General features: G+C 38.7%; 1 protein-coding gene across 2 annotated transcripts; it reads left to right on the top strand.

Moving 5' to 3' along the window:
* Window positions 1–3,831: 3,831 nt before the first annotated feature.
* Window positions 3,832–15,779, top strand: APELA (apelin receptor early endogenous ligand). 2 transcript variants are annotated; one of them, XR_015744178.1, is made up of 4 exons: window positions 3,832–4,228; window positions 7,520–7,610; window positions 12,898–12,948; window positions 14,578–15,779. XR_015744178.1 is itself a non-coding variant. In XM_026699950.2 (3 exons), the coding sequence occupies exons 1-2, from the start codon at window positions 4,153–4,155 to the stop codon at window positions 7,606–7,608; spliced, it is 165 nt and encodes a 54-aa protein (XP_026555735.1). In that variant the 5' UTR covers window positions 3,837–4,152; the 3' UTR covers window position 7,609; window positions 14,578–15,779. The 2 variants fall into 2 exon arrangements, 1 of the variants encoding a protein (XP_026555735.1); XM_026699950.2 differs by lacking the exon at window positions 12,898–12,948 and having other exon boundaries at window positions 3,837–4,228; window positions 7,520–7,609.
* Window positions 15,780–15,893: the final 114 nt, after the last annotated feature.

Genomic DNA, 15,893 nt, shown 5'->3' with positions numbered 1-15,893 from the left:
AAGCATTTGATGCACCAAATTCCATGCCAACAGTGACATTGGCTTGCCTTCTTCCAATTCCAGCATGAGTCCTGAAATGCTTTTTCTTGTCTTACAGCCAGTTCCGTTTCTCAGCAATTTATCTCTCTTGACTTCCATCATTTCAACACGCGCTAATGGCCCTCTATTGCTTCCTCATAAAATGGAATGCCACACCCAGAACACTGTAGAAGTTGCTTCCGGGATGCAATTGTGTAACTTGAAGGATAAATATGGCTGGAAACACCTGACTCACAGTTTTCTTCCCAGGTAAACATCTTTAACCTAATATGCATATATATATATATATGCATTTTTGTGTTCATCCAGGTGGGTACTTATTCCTCTATTGGTCTGTCCGATGTACGTGGCAGGCATGATGCACAGGGGACTTCATATATGCCTTGGTTTTCCAGGTCAATTTTATCTTTGGGGTTTCTTGGGATGGCTGCTATTTTTCTGTCTGTTTTGAAGGCAGTCTTGATGTGATGCCTGTGTAGTATCTTACTGTTTTTTTCTGTAGTACCTCTTATGTAGGGCAGGACAGCTGTTCCATGGGTCTGTTCATCTTCTGGGTCTCCATTATGTCTCAGTGTGTTTTTGTGGATCAAGCCAGTGATTTTGCTTTTGTGGAAGCCGTTGGTTGTCAGTACTTTAGTCAGGGTGCATTGTTCAGTCTTTATGTCTGTCTTGTCTGCCAGGCGTTTGGTTCTGACGATTAGTGTTTTGGCCACAGAGTTTATCTGTGCTGGGTGGTGGTGGGATTGGACATTGAGGTAGCAGTTGGTGTGTGTTTTCTTCTGGTATATGGTGTGTCCTAGTGTGTCATCTGTTTTTTTGGGGGTAGATTAGTACATCTAGGAATGGTAGTTGTTTGTTTGTTTCGGTTTCCATGGTGAATTTGATTTTGGGGTGTGTGCTGTTTAGGTGTGTTAGGAAATTGTTTACTTTTTCTTTTCCATGGGGCCAAATAACAAATGTGTCATCAATGTATCTTAACCATAGTTTGGGTTTGTGGGTGGCATTGGCTAGGGCTCTGGATTCAAATTCTTCCATGAACAGGTTTGTAATGACAGGTGACAGTGGTGATCCCATAGGGGCTCCTTCAATTTGCTTGTATCTTTGTCCTTTGTATATGAAATATGTGTTGGTTAAGCAGTGTTCTGCTAGTTCCATGAGGTGTTTAGCTGGTTGGTATTTATTTTTGATGATTTCAAAAGTTTCTTTTATCGGGACTTGAGTGAATAGTGAAACCACGTTGAAACTTACAAGCAGATCTTCTTGTTCCATGTTTGGATCTTTGATCATTTCCAAGAGGTGGTATCAGTTTTGTACATGTGAAGCTGCTGCTTCAGCATGGGGCTGTAGCTGTTTTGTTAAGTGTTTAGTTAGGTTTTGTAGTGGTGCTCCTCTGGAGCTGACTATGGGTCTGAGAGGTATGGCTTCTTTGCGTATTTTTGGGAGGCCGTATAGTTTGGGGCATCTGGAAGATTTTTCTCTTGGGATGATTGTCTGTTGGATCTCTTTGCTCATGTGGCTGGTTATAATTTTCTTTTGGGTTATTTTTTCCAGCTATGTGGTTGTGTCCGTGTTTATGGGTTTGTATGTGGAGTCTTGGAGTAGGTCTGTCAATTTTGTTTCGTAGTCTTTTCTATCCATTGCTACTGTGGCATTACCTTTATCTGCTGGAAGTATGATTATGCTGCTGTCATTCCTTAAGGCTTGCAGGGCTTTTAGTTCCTCTTTGTTCAGGTTGCTTTTGGGTGGTTTGCTTGTGCATAGGATGTTAGTGACTTGGTGTCGTATTCTATCAGCTTCATCTGTATTTAATTTAGTTAGGCTGGATTCCACTCCACATATGATGGATTCTGTGGGGATTTTGGGGGGTGCTATAGCATAATTGTATCCTTTGGTTAGGACATCTGTTTCTGTTTTGGTGAGTTCTCCATTGGAAATGTTTTATACTAATTGTTTCAGGTGTTGTTGTGAGTTGTTGGAGGCTTTCTTGTCATGTTCTAATTTCTTTAGTTTCTTCAGGAGTTTGTCATTTTTGTAAGTGGTTTCAGTTTCAGCTCTCCAAGTTGTAAGTTGTTTTATCTTGTTTCAAAGTAGAGGGTGGATTTTGTTGCTCAATTCTAGGGGTAGAATTAGGAGATCTTTGTTTAATTGATCGAGTTGGAATCTCTTTCTGTGGAGCTCGTTCCTGAGTAGAGCCATTTCAGGTCTTTTCAGGATGCAGTCAAAAAGCTGGAACACACTTCCTCACTAGTCCAACACATGAAAGCCACAGGTCATAGCATCGACTTCAATGGCACCAAAACCCTAGCCACTATAGAAAACCCCAGCTACAGAATTATCAGAGAAGCCATAGAGATTGAAAAAAGACCTGAAAGCATGAATAGAAGAGATGACTCCACCAGACTGTCAATTATCTGGAAGCCTGCACTCTCAAACAAAAGAATCTCCACACCACAAGCCAGCCAAACATCTGGGCACAAACAGACTCCCCCGATACCTCCAGCTCAAAAACACCCCAACCAGGCACCCAGATGAAACCTAGCTTCCTAACAAATGATAGCCCTCCATTTACTCAGAGCCAAGGCGTACTAAAAGCCTCCAATACAGGAAACACAATGTTGCCAGCCAATCAAGACCAAAAAAAGCTACAAAACAGACAGAAGATATTAGAAACACCAATCAAACAGAACACAGCAAACTCCAAGACACAGACCAAGACTCCCAACCAATCAGGATGAAGAAAAAACTATTCTGGCACAGCAGTAGGCTAGCCCCAAATTTAAAACAGAAATGGCTGTGAAAGTCTGACTCACAGACGAACACAATACAGAAGCGTGATGATGGCAGGTGAGATTCTGCCAAAACGTTGCTACAACTTTAAAAGCACAACTATAATGACGTGGGAATATACCCGAACAAAGCTGAATACCATATATATACATATACCTATACCTATACCTATACCTATACATATACATTCACATGTGTGTGTGTGTAGGAATTCCAGTCAAAAGCCTTTGCTTGTCTGTCTGTCTGTCTGTCAAATTTATTTGCTGCCTATCTCATGGTTCAAGGTGACTCTAAGCAAGCTTACTTACCAAACTACAGTATGCATTACAATCACGAAAACACGCAATTCAGCAGGCCAGCTCCTGACGTTTGACCGTGTTACACAGTTCAAGAAAGGATGCTTCCAAGGCAGATACATCTCCTGAGCATCCCTTGAATTTTTAAGAACTTTAGACTGTGGCTCATTAACGTAAAAGCCCTAAATAAAGGCATTTCATAGTTTAAGACGAATCAAGGAGCATCCTTTGTCCTTACTACTTTATGGCTGCTCCTCAAGGCAAATACTCATTTTAAAACCTTGTCAGTCTCCGAAATAATACATTTAAACTCAAGGCTCCTTTTTTTAAAAACAAAAACAAAAAACAAACCCACCTTGCTGGCACAAAAGGCACAGCTTTAGCACTTTGCAAGCTAGTTGATCAGGACTGGGGGTAGGGAAGAATTGAGGGGCCCACAATTCTTTTTTGGGGTGGGTGGGTGGGGGTTTGTCTTAAGCCTTGCCTTTCAGTGCCAAACAAAAGACAGGACTTTCCATCACTCCCCCCCTGCCTCGTTTGCATACGGGACAGAGATGGGCCAAACAGCAAAAGCATAAACAGCTGCAAATGGGAGGAGGAGGAAGAGGAAACCAGTAGCTTGGAGAGGGAGGGAGGGAGGGAGGGAAGAGGTGGTGGGGGGGCATATATTTATTCTTCCTGGACTGAATCGGGAAGGAAGTTTGGATCCTTGCTGGGGGGGTGGGTGAGGGATCTCCAGCTCCACACAGGTTTTCCTTCCTGTTGTTTGCTTAGGGAATTGAAGGAGGGAGTGATAAAAGAAAGAGGCAGGGCCGGGCCGCGGGGGGACCCAGGAGGAGGAGGAGGAGGAGGCACTGACCACAACCAGTAGCCTTGCCTCCCGGCGGTCATAAACCTTGCTGGAGGAGGCAAGAAGCTCCTGTCATTCAGAGAATGCGAGCCACGCCAAGAGAGAGAGACCAGCGCAAGAGGCGGCTCCTTGGCTGAGAAGCGGGTTTCCAAAGGAGCGCGCGCGCCCCAGCCACCGACCATGAGATTCCCGCAGCTCCTTTTCAGCTGGGTTTTGCTGCTGACGGGGCTCCTCCTGGTCAACGGACAGAGGCCAGGTAAAGACTTGGGGGGGGGGGGTGCAAGGTCGGGGAGTGGGGTTGCTTGCCTGGCTTCCTGCCCCCGGGTCAACGGGAGAATAAGCAGAGGTCGTAGCCGGTGCTTCTTTCGCCTCCTGTCCCACTCCTGCTTGCTTTTTTTGTGTGCGCGTGTGTCTGTTTTTGGCTGGTTGCAAATTTTAGCAACCGTCCCGAGCATCTGGGCCACCTCTCATACCTGCGCGTACCTGCCTGGTCGAGGTTTTTTTTTTTTTGTTTTTTAAGGTACGAGAGGTTAGATTGGCTCAGGCTGGTTCATTTTTGTCTCCTTATCCAAAACGCGCCCTAATTCTTGTCTCCTCCTTATCCAACGCGCCCTAAGATCTGGAGACGGGTCGGGTTTTAGATCCTTGCTCATCTTTCAAACTCGGTTGCTATCTTATTTAAAATGGAGCTTTGAACGAAAATACCTTCGTTTCCGTTAATGGCAATATACATTAAGTGAATTTTTTTTTTCCCCGCCAGGAACCCTTAAGGGAACGTATACAAATGTTCATCTTTTCTTTTTCAAGGGTCTTGCAAGTTTTTTCTAATATTGATGAGAAGTTACCTGTGTTCTTCCTATAATATCTCCCAGGACTGCTTCCTTGGGTGGCTTAACTCTATTAGGCTGGCCAATATCAGTTGAGAAGTGACTTGGTTTGAGCCTTTCGTTTTATTTTATTTTATTCTTTTGCTTATCCAAATTCACTCTCTTGATTTCTATTGTTCTCATCTCAACAAAGCAATTATTATTATTATTATTATTAATAATAATAATAATAATAATAATAATAATAATAATAATAATAATAACAACAACAACAACAACAACAACAATAACCCAGCAAAGGTAATATGGTTCAGATATATGGATTGTCTGACAGAATAAGCTAGCTTTCTCAGCTGACTTTCCAGCTTTTTTTTTTTTTCTTAAATCAACAGTCAATTGACTTTTCAGAGGGGAGTTTTAACAATCAGCACTGAGTCTGCCCTGGTCTCGTGAACTCTAAATAAAAACGGAGTTTGAAGTTGCACCCTTGAGGTTGCAAGGAGACACAATACCTGCTGGTGACAAGTTACATTTCCAGTTCTCTTTGGCTGAAAGCAGCAATGAGGCTGGAACTGGGCGTCAGGGAAAGGATATTTAACTATTATTACTACCACACCCCATATCATGCACACGTTAAAAGTATTCCACTGTAGGCAAACCAAGTTTGTCTGTTTGTTTGTTTTCCTACAGAAAAAGGAGAGCCATATATGCATATTCTTTTAAGATAGCTCTGATGAAGTGGTCTGTGCTCCATCGAATATTAAGTAGTGGTAGCTGTAAATGATTATGGGATGTTACAAAACTTTTCCCTGTTTTTCAAAGGACCATATTATCCATAAGATATTTGGTAGTCTGATCCAAGAAAATAGTTCTTTTAATGTGTAAGAGGAGAAAAAAGAGCCCTTTAGTCTATTTATGTATGCATGTGTGTGTGTGTGTGCAGATAGATAGATAGATAGATAGATAGATAGATAGATAGATAGATAGATAGATAGATAGATACAACTATAGACATTCACCTGTCACCTATATCACTGCACCTGTAACTGTCCAGAGGGTTGAAGAATTATAACAGTGGCTCTCTTGCTGTCCTCAGAATGCAATAAAAAAGGTAAGATGGCAGCCACAACAGTGCAATAGAAGCTCTACCTATTTTTTTAAAGAGCATGGCATGCCTTGCAGGCACTCTAGAATACAGGGCCAAGCTACAAAGACCAGAACAGCAACAAACATGGTGTGGATTCATGTTCTACATGGTGTTGGATCAAATTGCCCCATTATTTGTATAGCTCAGCTAGCATTTGAAGAATGCTTGATTATGGTGCGATAGAATTATTCTTGGGTTAATTTCAAGCCTAGAAAAATATCAAAAAGTTCAAGCAATTGTTCATGCATCCCTATATCCTTGAAAGTACAGTATGTCCAATGGCTTTTAGGAAAACTATTGCATTTGGATCGAAGCTTTTCTTTGAATAACATGGCACAACAGGCAGCAGCGCCTAACGATGTTGGCCAAATTGCTAACAAGTGGCCAGTCCATTGGAAGGAAATCCCAGGTATAATTTATCAAAAGAAATGGCAAAATATTTCCATATGCCAAAGGGAAAAAAACGTAACTGTATAATCAAAAGGAGTAAGGTGTTCCTAAGAGAAACTTTAATTAATTATATAAAGATAAGGAAACATTTTAATTACACAATTCTCTTGAAAGAGGAGAAGTTAGCAGCTTTTGAGCATCCAGGCAAAACTGGGCATATTTCTGTCTTCATACAAGATTTTTAGCACTTTGCAATGGATTTTGCTTTCCACATTCAATGGCTCACCAGCATTTCTTAATTATTCTTCCTAAATGTTCAGATATGCTTTGCATGTGTTGGAAAAAAAAAACCCCTCTGAGGCAGACCATTATTAAGAGGGGGCTGAAGCAGAAAGAATGAACAACTATCTACTCATTGCTTTTCCAACTGTGAACAACTGTCTGTTCAATGCTTTTCCAACTGCATTGAGATGAGAAGCTGTTCATGCCTTAGGATATAATCCAACATTTCTCATTCTGGACCTTTCCAGCATACATTAGATTTTGTCTCCTGTCATCCACAGACAGAATACTGGCTGAGATTAATAGAGTTTCAGTCTAACACTCTGGGAAGGAATCAAAATGAGAAAGCTTGAAGTTTAGAACTTAAGCCAAAACAATTAGCAGGCTTAATCCATTTATATTTTCAAAAAATATTTGAATTTATTTTACACAGTGTTTTTTTTTTTCATTCATGCAATAAAACCAAAGAACACAATCCAGCCACACATGCATCCTCTAAAGATAATCCCATTGTATTATGCTGGCTGTTTACTCTTTAAAGTTTTAGTTATACATCTTGTACAAATTATGTGGGAGTTGAAACACCATGGGACATACATCCAGGCATTAATTATACAATAAGGCTGCTTGCTGGCTCATGTTTTTAAACAGCCGGTGGATTTATACATTATACTAGTCTTAACCAATGGTTTTATTATATGCAAGTATTTATAAAACATACTCATGCACACCCATACTTTTGAAAGGGGAGTTTTGCTAGAGATAGCCTATTATCTTAACAGGAAATTTGTCTTTGGGCTTGGAACTTCTGATAGCAAGCTGAAGTCACGGCTGCTTATATCTTGTATTAATCCTAATATCACAATACTGACATCTCAAAATTCTCTTTCCTGTCTTCCAGCTAACTTGGCCAACAGACGGAAACTACACAGACATCACTGTTCCCACAGGAGATGCATGCCCCTTCATTCCAGAGTGCCCTTCCCTTGAGGTATTTCCCAAGGCTGGGACTAAATTTAGACAAGGAACAATCAACACCATGTGGTAATGAAACCAGGTGCCTTTAGGGTGCAGCCATCAAAAGTTGCTCCTCTCACGTTGCCACTTGGAAAGACTGGGTGGCTGGCTGGGTCAGCAGAATATTCCTCTTTGCAAATTACGTTTTCTGTTTTCAAAAGTTTGTGTGTACGGGTTGTGGGGGGGCGGACATATTTGATTGACCCCAAACCACAAACAATTTCCTTTGGGCTGCTCCCATTGTGTTTTTATTTGCTCTGAAAATAGAGTGAGGAAGAAGGAGTACTGGGGGTAGGGTGGGGATGGGAATAAACTAAAGGGAGGAACGAAACAATAAAAGTACTTGTTTTATGTGAACCCCTGGGCATGGTTCCAAATGATTGAGTCGCACTGGGCTCTCTGTCAATTATTTCACTCTCTGAAGCTGTACAGAGAAAGAGACTTATTCGAAACCCTGCTGAAGTTCTCTTCTCACCAAAGGCCAATATTTTCTCTTCCAATGAAACTACAACTATCTCATCTCCTGTTAATGCTGAAATACAAATTTCTCACATACTGGTTCATATGAGATTTTTAAATAATAGCATTGGTTTACATGGATATTGGACAAATGTTTGATTCCGGTCCACTTAGAGCAGGATTTGTATGTAACCATGTACAGATGAAACGCTACCCTGTTTCTCCAACATTACAGCCTCCCCCAAGAGGAAGTCCCAGCATGTTTTATAGGCATGAAATGAAATTAAGACCCTCCCCCCAAATTAAGGTCTATATTAAAACATGCGAAATGGGGGGGGCTTGCCGTTAGGAAGTACTTTTGTTGCACACCCGGATATGGTGCTGCCTGTGTTGACCCCGATATGAAGTTCCCCACCAATGCCGGGGTCAACATCCAAGCCATCGCCACCCGCCCACCCGAAAATGCAAGGGAGGGAAATTAAGTCACCCCCGAAAAGACGACCTAGCCATTTTTTCGGGGCTCAAAAAAAAATAAGACCCGGCCTTATTATATGAGAAACACAGTAGCTTCAGGCCATACAAATATAGCAGCCAATATTTCTAGCTACGTACTTCATACAATCTCTGCAGTTTTAAAGGTCAAACTTATTAAATGATGTTTCTAAACAGATAGTAAATGAAAAATCAAAGGCAGGAGTAACTTTCTTTGCCTACTTGGTCAAGGGAATTGTATTTGGAGTTCGCTGTATCTGTCATGTATTGTTCCCACAGTTTTGGAAACAATAAATTTTGGGATGGAAAGCCTTATTTAAAATCTTCTCTTAAATCACTAAAGGAATCTTTATTCCTGGAATGCACCGGTGTTAACAAGCTAAGGAGTAAACTAATATTGTACTAGTTATTGAATGGCAATTTAACACATGAGCATGTTATTTAACAAATCGTGCAAAACAATATTGATGCTTCTTTTTATCCACTTCCTAGAGTTGTTATTTTCCCTAATTGTGTCCAAAGGCCTCAACGCATGGACCATGTTAATGAAAATACTGTTATAGCAAGTCCTTCATTTAATTATTTTCCTTATACTAGATTGTCAAAACAAAGTGACATATTTTTTTTTAAAGACTGGGAATCTTTGCTCTGTAGGTCTAAGCTCCCAGTCATTATGCTGATCGTGAAGGGATGTTGAAATTTGAAGTTCAGGAGCATCTGGATCATTACAGATTTTAATTCCAAAAAAGCCAAAATTTGCTGATGTTCATCTATTCAACGTTTCAATTTTATGACAATGTCAGTAAGACTGAACCTATAGATCTGGATATGGCTATGAATTTAGCTAAGCAGTAGTTAAATTTAAGGTATAATCTAAGTCCCCAGAATAGACCTACATTTAATTTAGGTGTCAACTCTTTGTGTCCCGTGACAGCCATTCATGAGGCATTTTGTTCAGAGAGGTCACTGGCAAAAGCTGTTGCCATGAGGACCTAGGAGCACTTTAAATTTTAGATTGCATTCCAGCAATGTATAAGGCTAAACTCATGAACCCAGTTGGGGTCCTGCAGCTTAAATAATGGGAAGTGCAAAGAAGCAGGACTGCATTCTGTGACAGCATATATAAATGCAAACAGTCCAGAAGGATAGAATTAGGACATACTAGAGCAAGGATCAAAAGAATGCTAAGCTCTTTTCTCAAAGAAGCATCCCATTTACAGATGAATAAAACATGTGGTCAAACACTTTGCATCTAGAAACGTCTTTTGTTACGTGTAGGCAACTACACAGCCTTTGATACTCTAGCTGTAATAAACAATTTAAAAAAAAAAAAAATTACAGGGGTTGTAATCCTTGTCATTTCTCCTAAAGGCTCTTTAGAACCAGTAAGACCCACCTCTGAGTAGTTTTAAGTGGTTTTAAGTTATCTTTAAAGGAATGTTTGCTTTTTCTAAGCACTTAAAGCCAAACAAAAACCAAGCACTGAATTTAGCCAGTGCCTCTACTCCTTTGAATCCTGTCTGTCACAGGGTTGGGAGAAAATGGTATAGAAGAAACCTTTGCTCTGGTACCCCCTGAGTACATATGTGAGTTTCCATGGTTTGTTTGTTCATTTGTGTTTTTTTTCCTTATTTATTTGCATTGCAGAACTAGTGAATCACTTTTCTGCCTTAGAATGGCAGCAAAATGATTCAAAACAACTTTAGCTCCTAGGTGTCATCTAGCAGTTGTGATATGGATTATTGAAGCCCAGATCTGGTAAAGCTGCTTCTTGTATCATACTGGTTCAATAGCAAGTAATCTGGGGTACTACAGAAGTTGCTGAACTACAGTTTGTAGCAGCTCCAGCCAGGGTTGTCCATGATGAAGAAACGGACTCTTTTCTTAAGTCCAGGGTTTGTTCATTGAGAAAAATCACGGTGAGATCACAAAACATGCTATGCCATCAATGTTTCACTAGCCCTACCCAAGCAGGTCAGATAATTGATTCACTTTTCGTATACCCTATTAACTGATACAATATAAATGTTTAGATTAAGGCAGGCAGGGGATATTTCTTCTGTTCCAAAGCAAACCCCAGTGGGAGCTTTTTCCATAAGGAAGTAAAACATAAATACCTTATTAAACAAAAAATAATAATTTATCATATGTAAATGTTTGTTCATCATGTCCCATAGTAGGAATAAGACATATATTTCAAAGCTGTCCATTACTTTTTCCATGATCCAGTTTAGTTAGACCATTAGAGTTTAAATGATAGGAGATCAAACAAAGCAATTAGGGTTTAGGCTTATCTTAGGGTTAAATTCAACTCGTGGCAGATTAGGAGACTGGTGGTGTCAGCAGAAGAATATCTAGCCGAAGGAATTGCATGTCTGTTCACTCACCACATAAAATGTAGTCACTTTGTGGAATTTTGATGGAAGGAGAAGCCTTGGGCCATTCCGCAAAAGTGATTCAATCATCTCTTTCTTGCACATCCAGCACTTCCTGAAGTTCTTAATGTGCATTGAAATATAATGCATGTGAGTTACTGTTGAAGACCTGGGTGATAAAAATGCACTTAGATGATTTCTCCCTCTTCCCTACATACCCATTTATAGAACAGCTATTTGTAAAACTGAAAGCTATTTTGTAGCTAGTTCCATTTATGGAGCCGCTTGCCTGTAACAAGAGGCAGGGGAACAGAAGCGCATGCTCTTAACTATCGCTTTGTATGTGGCACATCAACTGAAGGAAGGATTTAATAGAGTCAGTGTTTCTAATTTATTTCTAAACTTTCTAGGTTGTAAACCAGTGAAAGGCAGCCTTAGATTCTACAGCTAGTTATGGCTTGATCCCTGTTTTGGTGGGTCTAGGACAACTTGCTGCAATCAACTCACCACAGCCAACTCACTGTAGCCAACTTTGCCGTGGGAACAAGAGTAACACTAATGCTAAATGGTGGGATCAAATCATTAAAGAACGCAAAGGAGGGACAAAATGAAATGCGAAGGACAAAAATTAAACTAATTTCTTGATTATTTTAAATAACTAAATTGAATTGTTGAGCTATCCCATGGCAAGTTGGCCATAATGAGTTGTCTGTGGCCAGTTGTCCCAATCCATGGTTTGGTAGCCCTTGGATTCTCTCATTGAAATTCCAAGTTGTAACTAAACCATATACAGCAAGGAGATGAGTTGAATTTGGAATCACTTGTAGACCCTAGAACAGAAAATAATAGGAGCTGTAGAGGTCCTATAGTCCAACTCTGTGCCGATGGCAGGAGATCGTATACCATTCCAGACAAATAGTTGTCCAGTCTCATCTTGGAACTACACCTACACAAGTTCTAGACACAAACTATTCTACTGGTTAATTGTTGTCACTATCAGGGAATTTCTCCTTAGTTCTAGGTTAGATCTCTCTTTAATTAAGTTGTTTAATTAAATCGGTGCGTTTTTTTAAAATTTGTATTATAGACATACAACATTCACAAAATCTGGTTATATGATTTGAAACTGATCATCCGGGTGTTAAGGCTATTTATAGCAAAGTTTCCCAGTTCCCAGCCTAGAGTGCTCCAGCTGCGTTGAGACTGCAACACTCACACTGGCTGGGTTGTAGCTGAGTATAACTGTCAGGAATCAAAAGGGAAGGCCATAACATACATTTAAAGTTGGTTATTAAGAGAATTAATATATATTGAAGGTGTCCCACTTCCAATGACAGTTCATGTAGTTCTGGGCTATATTTCTTATTAACTACTTAGAAATAAAAGGGATGCAATGGGAGTTTGGGAGGAAGAAAGATGTTACATGTCTACATAAAAGTTATTGAGACTGAATCTAATTTAGACTAGTTTAATAATAAGGAACATCTTTTTAGTGTACTTTGATCATTTTCTGTCTAAGGAAAATATTTAAGATTTAATGAGGGAAAAAACCCAGTTGAGCTCTAATGTATTCTGTTATTGCACTGGCCTAATTTTAAGAATTTAGATGTTTCTCTGGTAGACATTTTTACTACAGCAGATTTATCACATGTCTTAAAAATCCTGATCTGCAGTCTAATGTAAATAGATTCCCCCCTGTTCCTTAACAAGGAACTGAAATCCAATAAATTATATTTTTACCAAGCCACCATATACCTGCCGTCCTATATTTTCTCTATATGCTTATACATATAATGTAAAATGCTTATTGGACAGGAAGATCAACACAATTCCACTTATTCCACTGGAGCATCCTTTATGATGTTTTTATTTTCCTATGAAGTTCATTACATTAGCATTATATAATACCAGATTATTATATTTTATTTTGTATAAGATTAAGAATTTCCTGGGATGGAAATTGTCAATATTTCAAAAAATGCATAAAGTAAGTAGTAGTATAATTCAGAAAGATTATGGTTCAAGTGCATATGAAACAAGATTCAGCAGACACAGAAAAACACATTCACCATTCATGTTTTCCATCCTCTGACTGCAATAGACAGTCTAGCATGGCAGAAAAGAGGACGGAGAAAGCACATCTGCATGTAAAAATGCCATTTTTGTTTGTTGTTTGGGTTTTAAAATGGCTTCTGAGTTTCAGGTGGCTAAAATTTATTCTAAGTACATCAGAGCACCAAAAGGTCCTGTAATCATTTTCTCCATTTTACCCAGTTCTTTTATTAAATCATGGAATTCCCACTGGAGAATAAAGTTGTACGTAATTGTGTAGAGGCAATTTAGCTGGCCATATATAAAGAACATATTTCTTGTAAGGATAAATCTTCAGTATGGGGTTTTTACAGAGGGGAAATTAAGCCGGAGCAGAAGTGACAAGATGTTAGAACCGCAGAGGGTTCCAAATGCATCTTTTCTTCCCAACAAACAAGCAAAGTCTTTTGGACATATTGCAATTTACATGTTTATTCAGTATTACCTTTCCATGGCTCTCTCTTCAGCATAGCTAGACTTGTAGGCTCCTCTTGAGCATCCACAAAAAGAAAATTCTGTTTGACTAGAGTACCAATTTAACTACTGGCTAAACATACAGAGGCAAATGTATCCTGTTTGCTTGGTTTTAATCACTTGGTCTAAGGAAACAGGTGGATCACAGCTCCTCTGTATTCCCATAGGAATCAGCTTTCCAGATGGTAGTATATTTGAGTGACAACCTTTTTCTCTTATCTATCTTTTTCTCTTCAACAATGAGTTGCATAACACAAGGTTGTGCAAAACACACCTTAAAACAATGAAATGGGGTAACATCTAATCTCACATCTATTTCCAGCACAATATTTCCCCAAACATTTCCAAACAAGCAGATTTGGTAGAATATCACAATATCCCAACTGGACTTTCTTTTATTTCTCATTCAAGAAGCTTCAATTCTGAACTGAAGAAGCTTCTTGGATGAGAAATTGGGGGGGGGGGGGATCCTTTTGAAAAAACACCTTTGGGACAACCATGACCTGGATAACTGTGAATCTCTATGGATGATTTAGTAAGGTACTTAGTGGTGAATCTGTTCTACAGACAATAAAACTTATTTTTTTCCATGACCAGAACTAAATCAACCTATTAGGATTTTGCAAAAAAAAAATAAAAAATTGAATGGGTCCCATATACCAGCTCTTTGTCTGAATTTCATGTAACTTGCCAGCTGCTATGTGTAAAATTTGAAGCTTCAGAGTGATTCTGCAGTGCAGCCTCTGAACATTTTAATGTTGCATTTGCTCATGGTGTTTTCTAGTTCTGCTATAGTCCAAGAAACTCTGTTCTATGTTCCCCATGTTTTATACTGATTCACTGTATTACTGAGTTTCTGTTTTGAAAAGGAGGGGAGAATTACCTCCTGCAAATCTACAAACAAATGTTGTTTTCCTGAAGTATGCCTTCCTCGATTATTTATTAACATGATCTGACTACTTTGGCAGTTGCATACATTTAATGTTAATATTTCTATGGACCATCTCGGTATGCCAATTTTCAATCAAGTCTGGTTCTTTCTTTTCTATAGTTTCTTCAAAATGCTGAGAAAAAGAAATAAGCACACAAGTCCAGATGACATTTTGATAATGGCATAGTTATAATCTACAGAGATATCCCATAAGCCATCATCAGGAAACGGAGAAATCCTTGAGAAAACTGTTGGACCAGATTTTCCTGGAGTTTGGGGATTCGAAAGAAACAATTATCAACCAAAAGATCTTATCTAGAAGCACTGGAGAAGCATCAGTCCAGTGTATCACCACTTTTCTTGGCATGTCAACATAGCAATCTAGTAGCCAGAAAGCAAACATTGCAATGTTAGACAAATTATGTCCTTGTAAAAGCCTTTGCTGTATTAAGTGTTTCTTACTTGTGTATCTTTTAACACTCTTATTAAAAATATGCAAGAATGAAATTAGTATTTGATAAACACTTAATTGCTTAAAGCCACATTTAATTAGTTTCACTATTGCTTGGAGACCAGGTGGCTTTTTTGTTTTTTTCCTATTGTGTTCAAAAATTTCTCAGGCCAGCATTCCTTAATATCTCGGCCTACCATCCCTGAATTTCCAACCACAACATGTCAACAAGTGCCAGGTTAGATAATCTGGCTATTTTTGAAAGGGGAAATTCTCAAATATTAACTGAAATTAACTGAAAAAGCTTACAAGCATGTTTGAACCTTAAAAATCACTTACACCGGTGGAAATGCACTGTGTGATAATAAGGCTTTGTGTGATCAGATACTTAACAGATCAATATTGTAATGTATATCTTGCCATAGTTCTTGATACATTTGTAGCAATTTTAACACTACAATCAATTTAGATCATGTATTGTGATTCAATAATTTCTTAAAGCATGTTTGTTAACTGTATATGTTGTACAAAATGTATTTCAAATAGTACTGTCACATTAAATATTCATGTATCTTTTCACATTTTTGTATGCTGTACATTGAAATGATCCACTTTCACAGAAACGTGAAATCTTTGCTTCATTTATTTTTAATTTACACAAGGGATCAATATAAACAGTAATGATATATCTACCTAAGTAAAATATATATTAAACCATTGTTTTTTAAAATGTTAAGCCAAAAGTATTATTACTAGAATTTAATCAGATAATGGCACATTAAAGAAATTGTAATTTCCAGTTCTTTCAGAATAAGAATTATACATCTTACTTTGGAGAGAACTACTGAAATTAAAGATCAATATTTTTAAATATCAGTGAGTTACGTTGTGTTCCTATTATAATAATTTCTCTGGATGTTAAACAGAATTTATATTCTGATTAGATTAAGTGAAATAAAATCATTTACAAATAAAGAATAAAATT

This window comes from Pseudonaja textilis, chromosome 6, assembly GCF_049901715.1.
Source record: "Pseudonaja textilis isolate UNSWEBS1 chromosome 6, rPseTex1.2, whole genome shotgun sequence".
Taxonomy (NCBI): Eukaryota; Metazoa; Chordata; class Lepidosauria; order Squamata; family Elapidae; genus Pseudonaja; species Pseudonaja textilis.
Note: the sequence above shows the minus strand (reverse complement) of the source record. Positions and strands in the feature narration are given on the sequence as shown.